The sequence below is a fragment of the Toxotes jaculatrix genome, chromosome 6 (assembly GCF_017976425.1).
Source record: "Toxotes jaculatrix isolate fToxJac2 chromosome 6, fToxJac2.pri, whole genome shotgun sequence".
Lineage (NCBI taxonomy): Eukaryota > Metazoa > Chordata > Actinopteri > Toxotidae > Toxotes > Toxotes jaculatrix.
Genome location: NC_054399.1, coordinates 16,908,625 through 16,932,894, shown reverse-complemented (window position 1 = coordinate 16,932,894; position 24,270 = coordinate 16,908,625). Strand labels below are relative to the sequence as shown.

The window sequence follows — 24,270 nt, the reverse complement described above, 5'->3', positions numbered from 1 at the left end:
TGGTGAACTGCTGGGTCCTGGACTTATATTGGGCTGTTTCAAGATTTATTTCCAATGTGCCAATATTCAGTTCAATTGCTGAAACCAGTGTGCCCTATATATAGTGAGGCAGAAAGTAAATGTGTGGAGGTTGAGGTAGTGTATCATGTACTTTCATGCAGGAGACCTCTCCTGCAAGGACCTGCAATTAACAACAGCATTTTTGTTAATTATTCTTATGATGCAAACAAAAGCATTGTAATACGGTACGTGTTCTGCTTCTGTTTCACAAACCCAATTATATTTGCTGTATAAGTCATCCATCGTCTTGGCGGTAGGCAGTTCCCCTGTGGAATTTCTGGCCTGCTTTGTCTGTCATACCAACAGCACCGTCATGTGAGGGTCTCCATGAAAAAGGGAGGACAAAATAAACAATCAGAGCCTGCAACCAAGGTTTCCAATAACAGCCTCCAAAAAAAGAAAAAAAAAAAGAACCCACAGAGGAGGTATTCACTGCTGCTCACAAGCATGCCTGTTCAAAAGAACCTCTATGTACCAAAAACTGTTTGTTCATCACATGGTTTTACAAGAATTCCCCCCGGATGACAAAACATTTTGCCCCCTAGAGCTTCAAAAAATTATGTTTTCTCACAGAAAATGTTCAAATGTTAAAGGCGCCAAGAATTAAAAGCTTGCATAAAGGTTGGCAGGGAAGGAAAGGAGTTCTCTTTCACAAGTTTTGTCTGCGAGGTAAATTCAGCCTTTTAAATGTGAGCATAAGGCAACTTTAACCCACATCCGTCACAGCGAGACTCATTGTGCATGGATAGGCCTTTTGTTTGGTTAAGAGGTTATCAGGGGCCAAGCTAAGCTGCTGCAAGTTGAATTAGTGCTTTCCTTTAAGCCTCTGTCTATGTGTATTAGCAGCGGTCAGACCATGTGGAGTAGCGTTTGATATTTTCTCATGAAATAGTAACATGTAAACATGTATAGAGTTACGTAGGGCGGAACTTTAATCTGAAGTCTGTCATATGCTGTTTTTAATAGCTCTCATTCAAGTTTTGCTGAATGACAACAGTGATCACTTTCCTGGACAGAGAGATAAAAGCCTTTGAGGATGATAAAAATGTCACTATTGCTTTTGTAGGGACACTTCAAAGAAACATGCTTATTTTTTTTGCAATCTCTAGGCAGACTCTACACATTTACCTCTGAGAGTCTGTTAAAGCTGGGAATAAATTGGTGTATGTGATAATCAGTTACCTTTATTGTAATATAACATTAACTCTAATGCAATAGAAAACCTGTTGACATTTCAGTTCCCCTCAATATCAAAGTGTAAAATCACAAATCAGATATGACCAGTCACAACAGGAAAGCTGCTTGTGACCAAACTTAATGGCGTTAAATTTCAACAAACCAAACAATCTGGCTGGTTGAATGTTGGAAAGTAAACTGCTTTAGGGTTACAACTGTTCAGACTAGTTGATTCATTGAGTTCATTAAACAAACTGAAACACTCTGAAATACACATGTATCAAACTGGCCTAGTTTGTTGATTTGAGCATCTGTCATTTGGAAATGTTGCTATTGTTTGCCTTGCTGTTGTACTTGTGTTTCAGAGTTTATTCAATCTTTGAATTTTGTCAACAAAAACTTTTACAGCAAAAGTGAAAACAAGACTCTCGCTGCTTCTGAAGCTTTGAGATGTGTGGAAATAACGGAAAAGTCGTGGAATCTGGTCATAGAAAACTACAATAACATTGTTAAAAGAGCAAGTCAAATGACTGGCAGTAATAACTGTGACAGTGACAATGCATAAAGATGAAGACCCCTTAGAAGTCAGATCACTGACCTTTCTGTTTTTGTTGCTGGGCTTTTTTTTGCAGGTTTGGAGTGTGAGATCAGAGCGGGAGCGTTCATGTTTGCCCCCCTGTTTAAGCTTCAGTGTTTGTATTTGAAGGAACAGAGTCACAGCACGTTTGTTTGGATATGAGCTTGAGTGTGACTGTGTGTGGCAGTTACACAACTCTTATTGTGTTTTTTTTTTCATGCCTGTGGATGAGCGTGCATGTGCCCTTGTGCAAACGTACATGTGCCTTACATATCTGGAGTTAGTTGGTGTGTTTGTATTTGTGTGTGTGTGTGTTTGTGTGTGTGTGTGTGTGTGTGTGTGCATGCTCTTTGAACTGCAGGTCAGGAATGCGGCTGCTCTCAGCGTGAAGTCGACTGTGACAGAGTCTGTGCATTCTCAACTCAGTCAGGAGTCCAGAGTGAAGCAGATTAACCTTCAGTACACTCACCTGAACAAGGCTACACACACTGTCTACATAGGGACCTAAACATTCGCCCCTGATCAATCCAAACTTTCTGATACAGAATGTGATGCTTACATTAAATATTACACTGCTGCACATTCACATCAAAATACTGTTGATGCTTCTGTGTTGGAACATTTCCCAGTAACAATTACTGCTTTTTTACAAACATAAAAGAACTATCTGTAGAGGTGAATTTTATATGCATCAGAAACTATAATTGTGGTAACACTCTGAGGACTTTGTCAAATAAATTAAAAGATTCTACATAGAAACTGAAAAAAAGTGTGTTTATATTATGGAGGAGTCAAGTGAAATGCACCTTTTGTTGTTCACATACAGAGAGAACTTCTGTATACGTAGTGAGAATGTGATATATCACAGAGAGAGAGGGAAAGACATACTTTCATGACATGAAAGGTTTAACCAGTTGAAACCCTTAAGGCTAGTATAGCTGCTGCATTGCGATTACCTGTTTCGCAGAGATTCACATTTCTGTGTTTATGATCTTTCCCAACTGAACAGAAGATGGTAACATTAAACTGCTGCAAGAGCTCACTTCTTGCTGTTTAGACAGGAAAATACAACCAATATGTTGTGTGTTTTGTGTGTTAACTGCATTAGCTGAAGTGTAGAGGAATTTGAAAACTGGGGGTTAAACTTTAACTCTGAGGAGTAACTCTGGGTGAACATGCAATAGCACATGACTCCCTGCTCCTTCCTCATTAGCCCCACTGCCCTTTGGCCCAGAGGCCAGAGGAAAGAAAAAATCATACTCTCCCCTCTCTCTCCCCTTCTCATGACACTCTCTCCATCCTTGGGCCTTTGACCTCGAGCGAATGACGGTGCAATTTAAAATAAACAGGGCAGTGAAACCTGCCAAAGAAAAACATCTGCTGGGGTGACTCCAGAGCAACACGCAGTGTCCAATCAATATTTGCCCTCCTCCCCGCCCAGGACCTGCTGGAAGTGGTGGGAAACTTCCCATTTGGTGTGTGCTGTTGTCATTCAAATCAGCTATCTAGTGTTCGCTGTGAACAAGGTATCAACCCATTGTTTGCAGAGTAGTCAATAGAAGTATTTACTGTAATGGCAGTGAAGCCTTTTCTTCCAGTGTGTTTGCTGTAAAGATAAGATACATTATTGAATGAGGCTGATGTTAAACTGAGACGTTAAACAAGCTTTGGCTTTGCTCTGACACAAATACTTGATTCCTGATATTCACAGTAGTACAGCTTTATTTCTTTCTTTCCACACTTTTTGGCAACACCACTCAGGCTGTAAATATTTTGAACTTTGGACAAACAGCTGCTTATTCACACATCCAGCAGACACAGAGCAGCTTTTACTAATTGTCTCGGTTTTCAGTTCATTTTAGCTTTCTTAATATTGAGAATTGTTTTGTAACTGTCTTTGTTTTTAGCTTTATTGAGCCTTCATTAGTTAACACATTTTTTTATATTGTTTTGTTTGTGTGCTTGATGATGCCTGAAACTTGTGATGCTGCTGTTCTGGCCAAGTCTCCCTTGTTAAAAGAGGTTGCTGACCTCAGTGGGATTTAGATGGTTTAAATAAAGATAAAAAAACAAAACAAAATAAATCATCATTCAGTAGCTTGGTTTTGGTCTCCATAAACTCATGCATGCGCTTTAGTTGGTAAATGCTCCACCAAGTTCACAAGCTACTCATTAACTTTGTTTGTGTGCAGTTTGCTGCTAAGGAGGTAGGGTACATTAGGATTATCAGAGATTTTCGACTAAAAACAGCCTCCTGCTGTGGCCAAAAGCAAAGCTGATGAGCAGTGAGAGTGAACCAAAACAGAAAGAGAACAGAAAAACAGAAAGACGCAGAGACACAGAGGAGAACTGCAGAATCAGGTGATAACGCTCTGTGGGTTCGTGACACTTTTCACAGAACACATAAAGTAGGCATTTGATCCACTGGTAATATAAAATTACCGTATACCAGTGTCAGTTGGCTCCCACAGTAAGTGGAATGAACCAAGCAGCACATGTGTTTACTATCCAACACAAGTGAAAATCCAGCAGACTCCAGTTGCAAATTTTGACCTTCTGTGTACTGTGATTCCATTGTTCCAACTTATCACGTGAAGTTTTAAATATTCAAATGCAGATTTGCGATGGCTGCCCATCAGGTACATCAAGTGACACATCTGAGGTCACCTGTGGAGGAATTGCATGGTGGTCGTATTTGCTTTTATGCTTTGTTTCCTTACCATGATGTAATGTCTTGAATAATATATCAAAATTATCACAGCCATGACCGTCACTGCTTTCAGTACAGGTGGACTCAACATGACATACGGTGTCGCTGTGATTGTGCAGGGGATGTAAGTTTATAATGAACTAGATGGAGGATCTGTGGGGGTTGAAGGGACTAGCATTACTTCAGAAACTTTTTAGCTAAACGTTTTTCCTCCAGACTTAAAATGATTACCATTGACAGGATGTCAATATGTTGTCAGCGGACAGCCCATTTGAAAGATGAACTTGCTTGCTTTTAAGCATCCAAGAAGCCTTACGTTTTCAGACAGGGCTTTAACCTAACACTCCCTGCAGCCATAACAATTTGATCGTGCTCCCAATCACCAGCTTCGAGCTTTCGCAAATCTGTTTCCAATCTGTTGTTCCCTGATTGTGCCCTCTGCTATCAGGCAGACACTGCCTATAGGTCAACTAAGGTGCTTAGGATGACAGAAAATTAACCTAATCAGCTCAGTGAAGACAACTCAAATGCTTTAACAGGATTACGCCCAGGCCACTCCCCCTGCCATCTTTCCCCCCTAAACATCTTACCGCTGTAATCTACCACACACAAACTGATGAGCTGAGTGACCTCATTAGCTCTGCAGGTTTTCTGCCGGTCTGGACACCGATCTGTGATGTTTACATCTCACACTATAAAAACACCCAGACTGAGTTTCCTACAGCAGAGCGGCTTCATTATGTAAGATTAATCACCGTTGAGAATTCAGGCCAATGAAACAGAGCCAGAGTTTTTGCATGCTTCAGTTTATTTACTGCAAATCACATAAATGTGAAATCAGTGGACTCAATGTGAGACTTTTGACTCACATTGAGACTTGAAACGTACAGTAATTGATATCATCAACACATCATGACTAAATTTTTGTCATATACATTATTGTTGTGTCAAAACCATCTATACTTGTAATGCATAACCATATGATGAGAATGCAACTTTGGCAATTATACAAATACAAATCTGTCTCAAGCAAGCTTGAAGTCTCTGCAAGTGCATTTTCATACTATGTTGCATTGAATAGAAACCAGTAGATGCCTTTAAGATGAAAAAACAGATATTACTCTGAAAAGTTGGTGCCCCGGAGGCCTAGAGATTTTTTACACATCAGCTGTGAACCAAAACATCCCTAGTTTGAGTCCAACTGGGGACCATTGTTCTCTGTTTCCCATTTCACTAATTTATTGTCTTTCTACTGTCAAACCCTCTAATGAAAGTATAAAATGTCAAAATGAATTTACAAATGTAACAATTTGGCAAAGTATGTTGTATTTAAAGTCCTGTAAAGAGAGGCGTGGTTATTTGATGACAGCTGAGTGTGAAGCTAAATCTCCCACAATCTCAACTATTTCAGGGGGGTAGGGTGTTTTATTTATTTATTTTTTTAATCACTGTGCAGATGAGTGACAATTATTTCCACTGTTTGATTCTGAAAAGCACATGAAGGGTTTTCACACTTGGGGGCCCTTTGAGGTTGAGGCAGATCTGAAGACACCTGCCTCTGACGAGAGCCACTGCACCTGTTGGCGATGAATTGATGACACTCATTGTTGGTGAAAAGTCAAAAGGACTCAACCATGGAAATATTGCACAGTGAATGGTGGTGTTGTAGTTTCTTATAGAATCGAAACTGCAGCATACCCACTGCATGCAAATGTCCATAACTATCCAGTCTATCAATACAATATAGATCAACAAGCTTCCCTGCTATATCCTTGTATAAAACGACACAAGCACTACATCAGTCAGAATAGCCTTAAATCTATCTATGACCCATGAGGATTCTATGAGAAATAAGGATAAATGTTTAGTTTTATGAAATAGTTTCTTTCATAAATCATGGTGTAAAGGACAAAATATTTAAGTTTAATATATAAGTTTATCATCAAGCCACATAGTCTGCCTTAAGTGTGTCAGTTGTAAATATTCAAAATGTCAGTGTTACAAGTACAAGTACAGCATGTACAAGTATGTAATTTAAATAGCTTGTTGCCCTTTGCAGAACAGATCCAACAGGATGAATTTCAAGCATCAAACAACTTTCTCAACCTACTGGCAAACATGCAACCAGTCCTCTAATAGGATCACCTTAATTGGACTTGTGTCACCAGACAACAACTATATACAACAAGGTTTCACTCCTGAGGCAGTGTAATGCTGAGCTGGCCTGTTGGTTTGAGCTGTTTGCTGTCATTATTTGAGTGGGTGAGAGCACAAAGCGGATGTGATAGGCCGTTTGATTGAGGTCAAATCTCTTTTGCATTTCTCCATGCCGATATTACCCCATCGTCCTGACCTCTCCGTGGGCAGACTGGTGTCAGGAAGCTCGAGAGAGGTGTCAGGTCAGCATGTCAGCGTCCCACAGCACAGAGCAGAGAACATGGAGGTATAGAGAGGAGGAGGAGGAGATGAGAGGGGATGTGGAGCGGTTGTGACAGGTGAGCTAATGGTTTTTGAGAAAGAAAGGGCGCAGGGATGAAAGCACAGGCTGTGATCTCTTTATACAGCTTACAGAGGGACGACTTATTAAAATGAGGAACGGATGCAGAGAATAAATGAGTTGACCTAAAACCCCTGGGTCACCACCCCCCCTGCTTGTGCTTGTGTGTGTGATTGCCTCCACCCCCACACTGATTGACAGCCTCTGTCGTTGTCTAATAATGCTTTGGGTATTTTTCCCAGGCCATGAAAAACTCCCCTATCCACAGGCTCGAGCACTGGCTGTTGCATGTGGGGGTAGAAACGTGTCCAGAAACATGGAGCTCAAAAGTTAACAGATGAGATTGTTACAGCCTTTATACCTTCCTAAAAATGACCATTTAAATGGTCATTTAATCATTCAGTTCTCATATGCTTTGTTTAACTTTTTTATCTTACCCAGCCATTAGCACACATTTACAGAAGTGTTTCAATGCATATTTCATCACAGACATGTCTGCAATAACTTTATCGTAAGTAAGATTAGATTAGACCCTTTACACTTTCATGTGGGATCAAGGTTAAACCAAGGTTATATTAATTCAACATAGAAAATTTAAAGCCTGTTAGAAGAATGTTTATTTTAGAGCCATAAAACTTCAACTCTGCAGTGAGTTTAAGTGCTGGAATAAGTACATGTATTCATGTTTATGTGTAATAGCTGTGGTTACTAGCTACTTCACAAATTACAGCTTTACAAACAAAACATTTGTTGACCTTATAAAATGATGCATTGTCATAAATTAAACTGCAAAACATTCAGTGAATCAGAATATTTTTAATAGGATTAGATGGAAGTGAGGATAAAAATATAATAATGGTTGCTGTGATTGTAAGGTTACTGTTTTTGACTTCAGAAATGAGAGGTGACTTTAGAAATAGCCCTGAAAGGAACACCTTTACTACCTACCAAGGTAGCTCTAACAATCAGATAATATAATAGTTGGTAGTGTATCACTCACTGTGACCATTTGACTTGGAGTATTTTTACATTGCTGTATTGGTACATTAGATCTGAATACTTCTCCTGACGCTGTATAGATGCACAAATATTGAGTCAGTCATGATTCAAATAATTAAAAATCTTTCTATGAGATATTCTGTCCCCTTTGTCACCCTGAGGTTACAACAATCATGTCATCTAAAAAACCTTTGATGAACTCAGAGGCTCAACACAGACCTTAGAGAGAGGGAACACAAAATGGAGCGATAATTGTATCATCTGCTCTAATGGCAGCTATTACAACAATAGCGATGGTGACCTGGAGCCATGGGGGCAGTGCGAAGGATCGGCCCTCTGAGGTGACCTCTGCTCGGGAAAGGGCAAGCTCAGGCAAGAGTCAGGGCGTCAGGGGCTCACCACCTCGTCTGGCGCTCTGAACCCTCCATTCACAGGCTAACACAACAGCCAGGCATCACTGTGACCCTGTGGGTGTGACACTCAACCTTTGCCTTAACCTCCTGACCGTCGGCCACAGCTGCAGCTGACCAGCTCTTATAGGTCAGGGCACAGGGTCGGCTGAAGGGGGGAGCAGGGACGGAGATGATTGAGAGATGAGTAAGGAGAGAAGATGGAGGGAGAGTGTAAAGGCAGATAAATTGAGGTATCAGTGAGATGTAAAGAGCAAAAGATGGGTATGAGGACAGGAAGGAAGAGATAAGCTGGATTTTTTAAAGGGTTGGTTCAAGGTTTCAGGAAAAAAAGGAAACAAAGTCAAGTCTAGATACCTCTTTTGGTGTCTAGATTTTTAGATTTGTCCATGTATTAAAATATCTGCATCCTTTCCAATACAATCAAGGTGAAGGGGATTTGCCATTTGTGATGCCCAAACATTTAAAGGATAAGGCAGAGGTTATTCTATATTTTCTGAAATCACCAAAGCCAACATTAATGCAGCAATTCCCAGCCTGGGACCAGGATCCTCTAAGAGGTTGCAGTACAAATCATACTTCTTTAAATGAAACAATTGGAGTTGTACTGAGTGCATCTCAAAGACATGCAACCTGTGATAAAACCAAGGACTCAAAAGCAGACAAAGCTTTTTCATCATTTGGGTGAACTGACCTTTTAAAAGAAATGTAAAGCTCTCTCTGCCTAGAGAGAGTGAGATGAAGAGAACTATGAAAGTGGAAAGAAGACAAATGGGCAGGCCGTACATTTTGTGTGCATATCATCCATTGTCCCGGCCCCATCCCCCTTCTCACGGCATTGTCACGACAGCACGGCCGGCCAGGGGAGGCTTTATTGAGTCGGCCTGTACGGGAAAAAGGACATGTGTGCTGTCGAGGTCAGTCTGGAGGTCCTCAGTGGATTGAGTCCTTGAGTCAGGCTTACACATTCATGACTGCATGACAGCTGTTTCTCTGAAATCAGCAGTGTGTCTTGTGATGTGTGAGTCCTGTTAGACAAGTTAAGCTCTGGAATTCTGTTCAGTTTATTGGCAACTCTCACAAGGGGTTGAACAGGGGGAATTCATAGCGATTTCTGTGTTCTACTGCCCTACATACTCTATATTTACTTCTCGAGAGCCAACGAAGGCCTGAGCTGACTGCTGCAGGTGCCATTTCTGGGTTGGCAGACAGATGGGCGGATGGATGGATAGGTAGAAAGATATTTCTGTAAGGATAGAAAACTAAATAAAATCAAACTATACTATTAATAAAGGGATATCTGCGGTGATCAGGATGCAAGGACGTTCAAAACTATATACATTTATTCAAGTGACATATAAGCAACTTGAATTCAGTGAAAATGTTCACTGTGGTTGATGCTGATAACACTTGGCTGTAATAATGGCTGATTCTCTGACCGAAGAATCACAGAACAGTTTCTTCCCTCCTCCACTCCACGGCCTCCCCTGCAGTTTTTGGTGTTCCACCCTGCTTGTGGTGACTCTCCATCATGGCCGCCACTTTCTGCTCCAGCCTCCATACCTGCTCCCGGTACTTCCTGCGAATCTGCCGGTACGAGCTCAAGGCTTTACTGGAACAAAAGACACACACAAGATCCAATTTAGTACATGCACATTCACTTTTTGGATTTTAGTTGCAGAAAGATGGTGATGAACAAAAGCAATGACTTACAGTCTATCAAATACTTTTCCAGGGTTATTTACCTGTGAGCCTGTGTGAGCCGTGCAATCTGCTCTCCATTGTCTCTCCTGTGTGCGGTGCTGTCTGAGAGAGCTGTGTTCAGTGACTCATGGACTAAAGCTAATCTCTTCTTCAGGGCTTGTTCCCTAAAAACAAGCAGAAGATCAGATGCAACACAAGGAAGAGCGTACTGTCAAGGTATTAATTTTGATTTTTAGACTTTTAAAGACATTTGATTTGATTTTTAGATTTTTAAAGATATTTGCTCACATAAATCATATAAAATCTATGTAAAGAATAATAAATGTTTAAATGGTGTATCATTGACCTTAGACAAATGTGATGAAGGGTGTTCACAGCAGTGCTTTATTTAGAAGTGTTCACAGTTCACATTTATCACACTGAGTGTGTGATGAGGAAAGGATGCCCTCTGAAGAACCCGACGGAGAGAAATAACTGGAAGCTTTTTATGCCTCAAGTTGACATTTCTGCTGATATTGTTTCTAAGCAACAGATCAGAACCAGCAGTGTCTACATAAACCAGGCGACAGGTGCCTATAGGATTCATTTTACACTGGCTCCATTCATTAGGTACCTAACAGCAATACCTCACCTTTGCAGGACAGCCTGCAGCTCTTTCAGAATGGGCCTGGTTCGAGGTCCAGCAATGTCTCCATCAATACCCAGTTTAGCTGTGTTCTCACAAAACCTCTGAAACATAACATTCAGTTGGATTTAGTTCAAACAAAGCCCTTTCCATTCTATCAGAAAACATGGTGTACGCAGTCTAAAGTAGGGTCCACTCACAACCATTTGACAGAGGCTGCGTATGTGTGTGATTTGTGAGCAATTTAACCAAAGAATCTTTTTTTTTCCCTCATAGATTTTTTTTAATTTTGAATGTGGCCTGAAAGAAAAATACTAATATTTACAAAAAGAAAGCAAAGATTGCAGAAAAGTCATAAAAAATGTTTTTCTGTTTGGCAGAAATATGTTTTGTTATTGTTGTTTTATTTATTTAATGTCTTGTTCATAACCTTGCAATACTTTTGTAAGGACCCAACCCTTGGGTTGAAAACCGCTGATTTAAAGGTCGGAACAGAAAAGTGCGTAAGATTTATTAAGCTGAGTGGCATGACTTTGGCTACAGTATTTAACAGAGTAAAGTAGAAAGTAGAAATCAGGAAGTGCGCAGAGCTAGACAGAAAGTTATATTGAGCTATTTTCTTTTACACCATAAAAAAGAAATATTTATGAAGAAAAAATGACAATGTTAGAGGGATATTTTAATGCTTGAGGCATTTTTTGGCAAAAGGTTGTGCAACTTCCAGAGAACCTAACATGTGGGGTCCAAAGTCACAGAGCTAGACAGAAAGCTATGTTAAACCTAAAGTAGCTGTTCACTCCTCTGTCATTTGACAATGACAGAGGTGTGTGGTGCAGTAGAAATCTGTGCTGCGGCGACAGGACAGCCCAGGAGAAGACCTTGTGGAACCAAAATATCCTTCTTGGCCTGGAGGGATTCTGCTTTGGTAGATGTATGATTTCCCATGTGGGACACCCAGATTTGAATCGGGTCTGTCACAGTAGACCACAGTCCTGCTCCCTCTTGCTCATTTCACCTTGACTTTGTGTTATTTGAAAATTGAGAGAAAAAAAAAATTTCATATGTTGCTGAGTCTGCCCTACCTGTTGTTCAGTCTTATGATCCCCCAGCTCCTCTCTGAGACTTTCTGGGACGAAAACTCCAGCTGCTTCCTGGGCCTTCTGGGCCATTAAACTCCACTCCAAACACCTCAGCTCTTTCTCTTTAAGGCGGATCAGAGCTCGCAGGTCTGACATCTCCTCCTGAACCAAAACAGTTAAACCATAAACCATAGTGACTTAAACGTAAACAACATAAGCAAAGCTGTAGATGAATAATGTCCGAATCAGTGGTAGAAGCACAAGATGTGGAAATTTTATCAAAACCAGCAGGTTTTACGTCCACTTTTCAGGCTCTTGTGAAAGGTTAAAGTCCCTACTGCATCTTTGATTTTAATTTAATACTACTGCCAGGAGTATTTAATAGCATACATAAATCTGTTGATTTATGGATTCACTTCTCCCTATATAACATAAACTCAGTAGTTTACAGTGAGCAATAAATTGAGGTTTTGGACACTTACCTCATCACTCATGGGTGTTGTATCATACAATGATAACGTTTGCATCTATAAAATGCAGTGTATCACATTGTGGGAACTGAGGGCACTGTATAGAATACATAATGTACTATATGATTCATTCATTCATTTTCTATCCCTTTATCCGTCAGGGTCGCTGGGGAGCTGGAGCCTATCCTAGCTGACTATGGGCAAGAGGCCGGGTACACCCTGGACTGGTCGCCAGCCAATCGCAGGGCTGACACACACAAAGACAGACAACCACACACACACACACTCACACCTATGGGCAATTTAGAGTGGCCAATTAACCTAACCCGTGCATGTTTTTGGGATTGTGGGAGGAAGCCGGAGTACCTGGAGAGAACCCACGCAGGCACACGGAGAACATGCAAACTCCACGGCACTGCACCACCGTGCCGCCCCTGTACTATATAATATAATATATAAATAGAATATTTAGAATATAATGTACTATGTGTTGAATAGAGTGTTAAAGGGTTAAATCGTTTAGGAAATAATTAGTTTGCCAGGTCTGGCCTTTAAGATAAATTAACTGATAACTAAGGAACTCTCAGTTCTGGTTGTATTAGTGCTCACTGACCTCAGATATCTGCCAGCAAAGTCTCTAAAACTTCACTATATATACAATGTGTTTTGGCATTGTGAGCTAAGGGTAGTGTTATGTAGTATAGTGTAGATTTGGCCTATAAAGATGATGCAAAGCATGACAATGACATTAAGACATCATGTCCTTGCATCATGGTTTTGGTTGTTTTTGGGTTTTATTCTGGACATGGTAAGACCTTGACTTTTCATCATACAAATTTAGACACAGGCCTTGAACACACAGTTCCTACCCTGACAGAGATGAGTTCATAGAAGAGGGAAGCCTTCTCTTTCTTGGCATCAGGAGGTCTGATGTTATCTTTGGTCACATGTCCCCCTTTTGACCCAGTTTCAGGGCTCAGTTTGCTCTCTACTCCTGGATTTGGTTTAGGGAGACAAATGGCTGCCCTGTCCCTCTTCAGGCGCTCGATTTGCTGACGGAGGACAGCCTCTCGATTCACCAGCTCAGGTGCCCTGTGGGGAAACAGGTAGTGAATGACTAGACAAAAAATTGGTCCAGAAAATGTCTACATTTGAATGCAAAAATTCTTCATTATTTTCCCACTACAGTGAATCATCTCTAATAGCTTTTGAAAAATGTAGCCAATATCATGTTGATCTTTGTCAGTCTGACCTGTAGACATGACTGACACATACTTTCCTTTCTGACCATTCTTATTATGTTGCTTGATTGTGTAACAGTAATTTAAAACATTACCTTGACCCTGTGCAGCTCTGTGTTTCCATCTCCTCTGTGACCCCTGCTGTTGAGAAGGAGGTGGACAGCTCCTCAGTTCCCATGTTCCTGAGTTGAGATGATGGACTGTCGGGCTGCTGCCTGTCATCGACTGCCTCTGATGAGCGGGAGAAGAGGTGAGTCCTACTGTGTGTTTGCGTGTGTGTGTGAATGACTGTGAATGACATGCATACCTACTGTATACGCACGTGTCTGTGTGCACTGAGGTGTGAGCAGTATTAAAATGTGGTATTTAAACACCTGCTAGGTCTGTGCGCACAGGAATGCTTTGTTGCTTCTTGGCCTCATAAAGTGACAGTAACTCGCTGTAGGCCTCTTCACACTCCTCACTGTCAATCACAATCACAAGCACAAACACAAAATAAGTCCTCACAAGATGAGAAGAACCCAAATCCGTAGTGTTAGACTGCTTACCTCTGCACATTTATTCTTTTGACACACGTCAAACAACATTGTAACACTGACAAAGATTATAAATATATGTGCAGACAGGCCTTTGTACTGGTGTGACAGGTGTGTTTTATGTGTGTACCAGTATTTGAGAGCCATCTGCAGGGCAGAGCAGTCGGACTCAAGTCTGTTTAGTGTAATACTGATCTGCTCCGACTCTCCCTTCCTTCGCTCCAGAGCTGCAGTCAGACGTTCATTTCTGGCCTTCAGCCTCTCAATGCACCTGGGACAATAGGAGAGAGGATGAGGAGGTTAAGAGCAAGTACTGGAGAGAACAACTTCTTTTCACAAATAGGTTTAGTTATACAAATAATACAGCTCCTGCGAAGGAAGCAACACCTTTACCATATTGGTTAAGGCTGGTTCCTGACCATTTGGATTTTCAGTGTAATTATTCCAGTTAAATAACTGTCAAATGTGAATAGGTCACTAGTCTACACGCAAACAAAAAATGGAAATTACAATTACGTTTGCCATTTATTCATGATATGAATCTTGTATGGTCATTTGGACTAACTATCTTGTTCACATGCTTTGCACATTCTGCATGTGAAATCCTGAGCCAAGTCAAAGTATCTCTGCACACCTATATACAGACAGAAACAATAATTGGTTCCCATACACTGTCATTACGTTTTGACTATTTACAATGTGAAATACCTCACAAAGGTCTTTGGACCAAAACATAACTATTCAATGAATTTAATATGTCTCCACATCATGCTGGAGCTGATTTGAAACATCCCGGGCTGCTCCTCAGACTCGCCTGTTCAGTCGTTCAGTCTCAGAGTCCAGGCTGATGGGGCTGGGACAGGGACTGCTTGAGTTAACAGAGCCCAGTGGAGAGCCGTCTCCACCAGCAGAAAGAGGTGTTAGACCTCTGGCTGTTCTTCTGTGGAGTAAAGGAGAACCAGGGAACGGAGGAGAAGCCAGGCCTGGACTGAGACTGGGCCAGTAGGAAGGAGAACGACTACCTGATCTTCCGACCTTATGGAGACCCACCAGCTGAAAGACAAAATAAAGCATACTACAGTTATCTTCACTATGACTCAAACCTCCTATTCACCACTAAACACATGTTGGACTAATTGAATTATATTATAAAACCTAGTGTTTGGCTCCATAAAACTGTTGTCACCAAAACATCTCAGAGGGATTTTTTTTTCTTCTAGAAATGTATGCACATTTCTTAAAGTGATTCATCTTTTTGGCATTTTCATACTTTGCATTATACCTGTCATATGCAAAACTGATGGCAGAGTAACTCCCACCTTGTTCTTTTCCTCTTCCATCTGGCTGATAGTGTTCTGTGTTCTCTCCAGCTCTTCCTGGCGATTGTGCAAGGAGTTTTTGTGAACAGAGTCATGTTTCTCCAGATCCAAGATGTCCCCCTGAAACTGGTCCTTTGATGAGGCTGATGGGCATGATATCCCGAACTCTCTTTCCATCTCCTCCAATATCTGCAACCGGTGAGCCAAAATTACTGAGAGGCTCGTGGGAGTCTAAAGAGAGCCTGAAAACTGATATATTTTTATCTTAAACTTATCCATTAAAACTTAGACATGGCAATGCTGAATCTCTTCATGACACAATTTATGTTTTTTTGTTTGTTTATGTGTATTTATCAGAAAATAGTTAAAACTAATGGTTGTGTAGAATAAATTTGTTTAGGAATATAATATATAGAAAATATATCCATGAATATATAGTAATATAATTCAAACACATCACTGAATCACAATGAATTTGCTCATGCATTAATACCTGAGTGGCTTTACCCCAGCTCTCCTGGGCTGCTCTCAGATGCTCTTTGTGCTTGTCCTGGTCAGAAGCTGTAATGGGGGCGGCCCAGGTCCTCCTACAGCTGATGGACTCCTCCACTGATGATAAAACCTCCTGCAGTTTTGTCCAGACTACACCACTGCCCACTAGAGGATGAAATGTAGAGGTGCAGTCAGTTGTGTTTGACAGCGTGACGGCGGCAGTTTAATATTTTACATGCAGGAATGGCATCTTCCTTTCATATAAAAATATAAAAGTTGGTTTTTTTTTTACCATTCTCACTTTACTGTGTGCTTGCTTTTCCTCAAGATAATTTGCTGTATTTTACATGCTAAGAGCAAATTTTTTAAAAAATGCATCAGTTGTTCTTTTGGACACAAAACATTGCTTCTTGTCTTGCAAGGTGGGAGGCAAGATCTCCTACATGTACAGGTGCACAGGATCATAGGATGAGGTCTACTGAACAAAGACAAAGTTTCACAGTGCTGGTGCCAACCTCGATCAGCCAGTGGAGGTTTAGATATGGCAGCAGAGAAAGTGTCTCTCTCTGGGCTGCGTCTGACCAGTCTGTGAGACAGGAGGTCAGGAACCAAAGGCCTGGACGGTGCTGGTGGTCTCAGGTCCCCTGGTTCACTGCATAAGAAGAGTAGAAAACATTAATTAAACACCCCTGTGTTTATATTGAGACATCCTAGAAGCTGAATGATATGTTGTTAAATGAAGGGAAGTATTCAAGAATATACAATAATCATGGCCCAACAAACATCTGTATTCGAAGTGAGGCCAGGCACATTATTTCAGACCAATTTTATGATTTTTGTGTCAAACACAGACACAGGGCTGCTGTAAATTTACACATCCCTTCACACACTTCGTTAATGTTACCTTGGTGCTTTTAATGACCCCATCTTCTTGTTCAGTTCAGCAATGATGCTGAGCAGTGTGCCCACTTCTGCCTCACATTGAGCCAGTTCTGCTGGTGAAGGCTCGAGGTTTGCTATGGGGTCAGAGCACTCAGGGTCAAAGGTCATATGGTCAATCACCTCCCCGTCACACCCTGATCCAGCATCCAGGCTGTCACATCTGATCAGGCTGGAATCCTGCAGAAACATGGGGATCATAACAAATTTCAGTTCTTTTCTGATTGTGCTCACTTTGTAAGTGAGGAATGGCTCATAATTAAACTTAGCAAAATCATCCCTTAGTATATATCCACATTAAAAGTCTGTTGTGCCCCTGAACCAGACATTGTTGCTGCACATTTCAGTGGCTATTGTTTTTAGCAGCGGAAAAGGAGGAAGCTAAAACATCCTGAGATCCAACTTCCTGCCTAGCAAATATTTGTGGACCAAACCATCTTTTGTTTTGCACAAAGAAGGTTGGCTAAATGTCTAAATAATGAAACATGAAATTATAACAAAATACCTCTATTTTAAGCTGCCATAAACTACATATGATGTCTAATAAGATTTCAAAATGTTACAATTTGTAATGTCCACCTTTTAATCACATGAAATTTAACATACATTATATTGTGCAGGTGATAGTTGACAACATACTTCAAATTCCTTAACACCCAATTAGTCAAAGTTACAGACGGTCCATCATAGCATGCACTGGGCAAAAAGTAAAGTATCATGGATAGTTTCCCATACAAACACTCATATTTACAATTTCTGGCAGTTTAGTGTCTCAAATTCACTTAATAATGTGAACATCGGGAGGACGTGCAAACTGTTGGTTGCAATCACACTGGTGCCACTCAATCAGTAATACTGTTTATCAAAAATCCTGCTACTAATTCAAACTGGTAGGAAAAGTTATGACTTCTAATTCTGTAAAAAGTGGTCGTTCTGTTGTAGATTTTGTTGGAACATGACGGCTTTGAACTTCATTACAATCTTTGTCAGAGTTTGCAACAACCCTCATGTTAAGTGACATATTTTCAAGATAAACAGAGACACTTCATCATAACTTACCTCCATACTTCTTGATCTTGATGTCTGCAGCAGTGATTTAGTTCTTGATGTGTTGTTCACAACCCACAATTAAACATTTGGCAAAATGAGGAGGTGTTTTCTTCTGTTCTGCTAATTTGTCCTCCTATAATCATATTTTCCAATAGTCAGTCAGTCGCTGTGACAGTCGGCTTTCTGCATGTCTGCCTGTTTAGTGTGATGAATGAAGTAAGTGGAAAACACTTAGAAAGTCATCCCCACCCATTCCCTGTCACGCTGTGTCCTTTCCTGTTTTGTCCACAGTGAGCTTCCATGCCTTTGTAATAGCAGACTATGACCAGTGGTGTGAACTCAGGATATCCAGAGCTGCTCTGCACTCAAAAGTTATACATTTGTAATGTGATGTAATTAGAAATATGAAGTAGCAATCAATTTGGACCATGACAACTGACTTACAGTATCACAGAGGAGTTTGTGATAAGTGCCTCAAATGGTGTTAATGAATTATTCTTTATATATATATATAATAGCGTTACTATAACAGTAATAGTAGAAGCTGAAGGAAGAATGGAAACTCGATTACCCAAAATGCCATGAGGCAGCGCAGTTCCGCTTAGACCATTTCCGGTGAGGAAGTTGTCCGTTCAAAACAGATGTTAGCTTGTCGTTGCAATATTTTGCAACTTTCAATGAGTTTTGCGTTAGTTAAATACTAGAAGTGTCGTACTCGTTGTTCACGTAAGTCTGCTTCTTCATTTAAACCTAACACATTTCACAATTCACGACTCGTCTGCTTTAGCTCAATTTATATTAAAAGATAAGTGATGCTAACAGCTAAGACGCTACTGTGCTGTCACAAAACATTACGTTTCTCCAGCAGCTTTTTCACAAAATGTTTGTTGGACACTCGGACTCTCTGACCCACTGTCTGAACGAGCAATGGTCTCTGTAAAGAAATAGCGCAGATTTTTTTTCTCCTGTTTTCTAAACACTTGTGTGTTCACACAGACAGAGTCGCACCTTGTGTTGCATTACTTTTATGTATTGTGCACTGACATGTTTTTGAAAGCAGAAGTATGATTATGAAGTTAGTGTAGACTGGGGTACCCCATGCAGTTTTTGTTGGGCTCATTGTAGGATTCGGACAAGATTTTGTTAGGATCAAAAAACAGTTGTACTTTCAACTGTTGTGGGTATTTTTTGAAGACCATTTGATGAAAGAAATTCTGGTTAAAGTTTCTCTGCATGGCAAAACTTACTTGCCACTCATCCTAACTCAAATTATCATCTCTCCCTCCTTAGTAACCTCTCTATCCATGGAGACCCCAGAGCCTGGTCCAGCAGATGGCGAGGAACGTATGGTGGAGCTGCGACCTCGGACACGCTCCAACCCTGAAGGTGCTGAGGACCGTCGTAGCAGCACGGGCAGCCTGGGAGGCAACAATAACCCAAACATATCTCAGCCTGCAGTGGGCAGTCGTGTGGAGGGGGAGGGCGAGGCTTCGACCAGCGACAGTCCTCCGAGTTCCACCACCACAACCGTCTCAGCAGCTGCAGCTCAGACTGTAGTTCCTGCAGCAGCAGCAGTGGCTGCAGCCAGTGCCACAGTGCCTATGTCTACAGCCGCTGTTGCAGCCAAAGAGAGGCCGAAGCCAACACAGCAGCAGTCCACGCTGACCGCCTCCGTCCCTCCACCAGCAGAGTACCAGCTCCGAGTGCCCCGTGTCAACTGCCCAGAGAAAGTGGTAGGCCTACATAACAGATTTGTGAGGTTCCACATTAAAATCCAAACTTATTTTCAGCTCAGGGTTTATTTTATCTGATGTTGTCTTTCTTATAACAGATTATCTGCTTAGACCTTTCTGAAGAGATGTCTTTGCCAAAGTTAGAGTCTTTTAATGGGTAAGCTGCAGTAAAGTGAATCAGTAGTTCACAGAGCTAGTGTTTAATTTGCCACCACTGCCTGATTTAATTGTCTTTCCATTTAGGTCTAAAACAAATGCCTTGAACATATCTCAGAAGATGATTGAGATGTTTGTCAGAACTAAACACAAGATTGACAAACGTCATGAGTTTGCCCTGGTTGTAGTCAATGATGATGCTCTGTGGGTGAGTCCAGGAGTATTTTAACCTCCTCCTAATGTTACATCCAATTTGTACATGATGTATCTATGCCACATGTCGCCAGTTCTTTTAGAATACTGTCTTGTATTTCTTTTTCTTATGTGTATGTCTGTCAGCTGTCAGGCTTCACATCTGACCCCAGGGAGCTGTGCAGTTGTCTGTATGATCTAGAGACTAATATGTGCGAGTCCTTCAGTATCCTTTTATTCAAAACAAATTCTTAAACAGTGGAAATAAATTTCATACTATGAAGCGAGACATGGGACAGTTTTAGCCTTAACTGTTCTCTGTAGACCTGGAAGATCTCCTTAATGTTATGTAAGTACTGTCTTACTACAGCCCTTTTTTTTCCCTCATAACACATGGAAAGTTATTTCAGTGGTGGTCATCGCTTCTTCTCTCGTCTTTCTAGTCGCCAGAAGATTGAGCTACCGCTGATGGAGAATGTTCAGACCATCCCACCTCCTTATGTGGTGCGGACCGTGCTCATCTATAGCCGACATGCAGGACAACTTCAGTTCAACCCTTCCGAGGCTGTTAGTGTAAGTACAACACTTCTGAGATATTTCCTTTTTCTGTATGTACTTCATACCCAGAATCACTGCTTTGTACATTTGAATTTTTTTCAATGTGCCTTTGATTTCCCTACTGAGAGACACTTTTTCTTCTAGTATCTTCTTGGCTGCTTTGAGCAGCTCTCTAACTTTAAATTGAAGTGAAAGCCTTGTTTTTTTTCTTGTGTCCTGTTACAGAAAATGCTACAGTCTCCATATTTTTTCTTTGATGTGGTGTATCTACACAACGGTGTGGAGGAGCAGGGGGATGAGATGAGCTGGAGGGTGAGTGGAGCAGCTGATGAAGTAGGTTTTGGTTGTCTACAGTAGTTACATGACATAATGCTATAGCTCAAATCACCACAGATAACAGCATCCGGGTGAATCCATCTGAGTTTGTACTGCAGGGGGGAACTTGTTATTCTCTCATCCCTGGAGATTGACAGGTCTCTACTGTTTTCATTCTTTCACTCCTCCACTGCCATGACTCCTTTCAGTACTCACTTGGAACAGGACATGGAGGATTTTTGATTTTTTTTTTTTTTTTTTTTTTTTTCTGATTTTGTTCCTTACGTGGTTTGCATTGTTCATTCACCGCCAGGGGAACATGATCAGCAACATTATGATGAGTCATCTTTCTGGTTTCTTTTATATCATGTGCAGACAGTTATGGAAAATAACTAGCCATATTTCTTCTTAAGTACAATTTTGTAATACTTTACTTTATTTGAGTTACTATTTGATTTACTTTTACTACTCCACCAAATTTCAGTGGTCAATATTGTACATTTTACTCCACTACAATGATCTGATAGGTCAAGATTTTAATATTTAAAAAATATGGTATTATAGGTTGAAATACCCAGCAGCCACACAGTTCCTCTTCACAGTTGGGTGTGATGTCTCATTAGATTACTTAAGTAGCATTATAAATGTTCAGTTTCACACCTGGTCTCAGTACTAACTGGTGTCTTGCCTGTTGGAATTATCTTCCTGTGCAGTATTTAAGTGCTTCTGTTCATCCTTCTAAGCCTGAAGAGTGGATTTAAATAGAACCGCTTCATATTTACATGATATAGTTGGAATATTTCCCAAGGTGCTTTATTGTACTATCTATGCTTCTGTGGCACTCACTGAATTTACATTTTCTGTCTCCAGGACAACTATACCTCTTTCTGCAACCTGGACTCAAAGGGCACGTGCTATCGCTTTGAGGTGTCCCTGAGTGGACCCGCCATTGAGCTGCACAACTGCATGGCCAAACTTCTGGCTCACCCTCTACAGAGACCTTTCCAGAGTCATGCCTCTTACAGCCTCCTGGAGGGGGAAGACCCCCAGGACATTGAGGCAACAGTCTAAAATGATTCACAATGATTCACTCACAAAGCCCTGCTTTTCTGTGAAATTTACACACTGTAGTTTACCAGAAAAGGGGCTGTTTTTTTTTTTTTTTTCAAGTAAGTACACCTTATTACTTAGGGGTTTTTTTCCATTTCCTGCCACAGAGCAATAATTTTTAATAATATCTGGGAAAACCAGGCGTGGGTTCTAAAGAACAGAAAGATTTCAGCACTTTGCTTTTCCGTAAGAGAATGAATGATCTGGCTGTCAGCAATGAAACTGCCAGAGGATTTCTGTAGATGAAATAATGAAGTGGATGTCAGAGTCCAGGACTAGGACACAAGTTGACAGAGAAGATAAAAAAAGGAAAATTAAATACTTAAAGCACCAGGCTTTGTTAATGTTACTTCTTCACAATTTATTTTTTTTCTTTTAAATTTCAGTCCACACTCATCTCTGTAAGTCTAAGGGTAAAATCAAACAAACTGCAATACATAGTTTTCCATGGCAGACCTTTTGGGACTTTAAAGTAATGAACTGTAATGTGATGTACTGTATCATGGCAGTTACAACTTCTGTAATATTCCCTTCCCTTTTAGTTGGTAATTTCCACCTTTGTTGCCTGTTTTAATGTATTTTTTTATTTTCTAAGGGGTTGTTTTTAATCATTTGTTCTTTTTTTCACTCTTGTGTGTCACACAGACAATGAAAGAATGTACAATAATATAGATGTGGCTTCATTTAATTTAAATATTTTCCTTGGCATTGAGCTCTGTGGAGTCGATGGTTTGATTGTGAAAAAGGCCCCTGTAGGGCCAGTCTAGCTGCACTTGAAACACATTGCATAGATGAGCTTCTTGAAGCTCTTTCTAGTTATTGAAAAAAGACACGTTTAACCATATTTTTCATGTTCATATATGTACTGAATTTCGCGTTTGTGCTTTCTACTGTTTTGTCAGGAGATGGCAGCAAATTTCCTCATGAGATAAAGCCAACTCTGAATTCAAAGGCCTCTTCAAAGTGCCACTGTCGTTTGTGAGAGCAGGCAGCAGTTTCATATTTAAATAGGTACTGTGTTTATTATATGCCACATTTGCAGTTTAGGTCAAATACATCGGCTCTGATCAGTATTAAACTGATTTTTCTGAGCTTTTCTGCTTAAATCATCACTGTCAGTCTAATTTCTGTATCTACAGGCTTGTGTGACAGCATGATTAAGCAGTTATTGCACCTATTGTTGAAACCTTATCTCTTATCCACCTATAGCATGAATATTACTTCAGTGTTAGATATTTATTTTCCTGTCACCCCAAAGGTGTCTAGACTAAAGAGGTGTTTTTTATCTTAGTCTACAACCATTAGGTTTCCTGTTTTTGTTCAGAAGTTGATCCAACTTCTGTCCTGACTCCTGATACTCATTCATCCTCTGTCACTCTTAACATAAATTAGTTTTTTTTCCGGCAAGGACAGGTTGTCAGGGGGACAATGGGGAGCAGGAAAACCCTGGGCTCAGAGGACCTTTCCCCTTTCACACCCTTCCCCAGCCGAATCAGCTTTTCCTCACGTCATCACTGCAGATAACGGTGCGGGGGGGATCCAGCGCGTCTGTACTACAGGGGGAACTTGTTATTCCCTCATCCCTGAAGAATGACAGGTCCCTATTGTTTTCATTTTTTCACTCCTACACTGTGATGACTCCTTTCCGTGCTCACTTGGAACAGGATATGGTGGAATTCTTTTTTTTTTTCTGCTTCTACTCCTTACATGGTTTACATTGTTCATCCATCACCAGGGGAATATGATTAGTAATTTTGCAACAATCTGTTGTAGCTATATTTAAATGTGGCACAGATGGGTGGACTTTCTTGGTTTCTTTTATATCACGTGCAGACTAGCAGAAAATAACTTGGTAAATTTCCTCAAGTACTGTAGTTAAGTACAATTTTGTGATGCTTTACTTGAGTATTTGCTTTTAATTCTACTTCATATTTCTACTCCACCATTTCTACTCTACTCCATTTCAGAGGTCAGTATTGTACATTTTACTCCACCACAGTGATCTGATGGCTTGAGTAACTAGTTACTTTTCAGGTCAACAATTATCTAAAAAATGTGATGCATTATTATTGGTTGAAATACCCAACAGCCTGTCTGAATTAAAATCTGAAGCGGCCCAGGACAAAAGTTAGTATTTGGGTCCCTCCCTCAGTGTATGCCCAAGATCCAGAGGTCAACCAGTACACCTATGCTGGAGTACGTGGTCCCATGTGAGAAAATTATAAACTAAAATTAAGTCTTAAAACTAGATTTTGACACAGAGTCCCACAAAGATCAAGTTATTATACAGAACCCACTTTGGCTGATATTTTATTTTAGTGG

The 24,270-nt window shown here is 40.6% G+C and overlaps 2 protein-coding genes across 3 annotated transcripts; one reads left to right on the top strand and one right to left on the bottom strand.

Moving 5' to 3' along the window:
* Positions 1-7,664: 7,664 nt before the first annotated feature.
* ushbp1 (Usher syndrome 1C binding protein 1) lies at positions 7,665-18,074 on the bottom strand. Its single transcript, XM_041041234.1, has 14 exons — positions 17,894-18,074; positions 16,800-17,014; positions 16,411-16,547; positions 15,897-16,060; positions 15,404-15,592; positions 14,899-15,137; positions 14,215-14,355; positions 13,923-14,011; positions 13,644-13,779; positions 13,177-13,399; positions 11,841-11,999; positions 10,765-10,862; positions 10,175-10,297; positions 7,665-10,041 (listed from the first exon to the last, which is right to left on the bottom strand). The coding sequence occupies exons 1-14, from the start codon at positions 17,897-17,899 to the stop codon at positions 9,876-9,878; spliced, it is 2,085 nt and encodes a 694-aa protein (XP_040897168.1). The 5' UTR covers positions 17,900-18,074; the 3' UTR covers positions 7,665-9,875.
* A 418-nt stretch (positions 18,075-18,492) lies between these two features.
* Positions 18,493-23,039, top strand: babam1 (BRISC and BRCA1 A complex member 1). 2 transcript variants are annotated; one of them, XM_041041316.1, is made up of 9 exons: positions 18,493-18,610; positions 19,175-19,617; positions 19,716-19,774; positions 19,861-19,981; positions 20,113-20,191; positions 20,290-20,314; positions 20,409-20,538; positions 20,749-20,835; positions 21,709-23,039. In XM_041041316.1, the coding sequence occupies exons 2-9, from the start codon at positions 19,189-19,191 to the stop codon at positions 21,907-21,909; spliced, it is 1,131 nt and encodes a 376-aa protein (XP_040897250.1). In that variant the 5' UTR covers positions 18,493-18,610; positions 19,175-19,188; the 3' UTR covers positions 21,910-23,039. The 2 variants fall into 2 exon arrangements, with proteins under 2 accessions (XP_040897250.1, XP_040897249.1); XM_041041315.1 differs by having other exon boundaries at positions 20,749-20,856.
* The last annotated feature ends 1,231 nt before the right edge of the window (positions 23,040-24,270 follow it).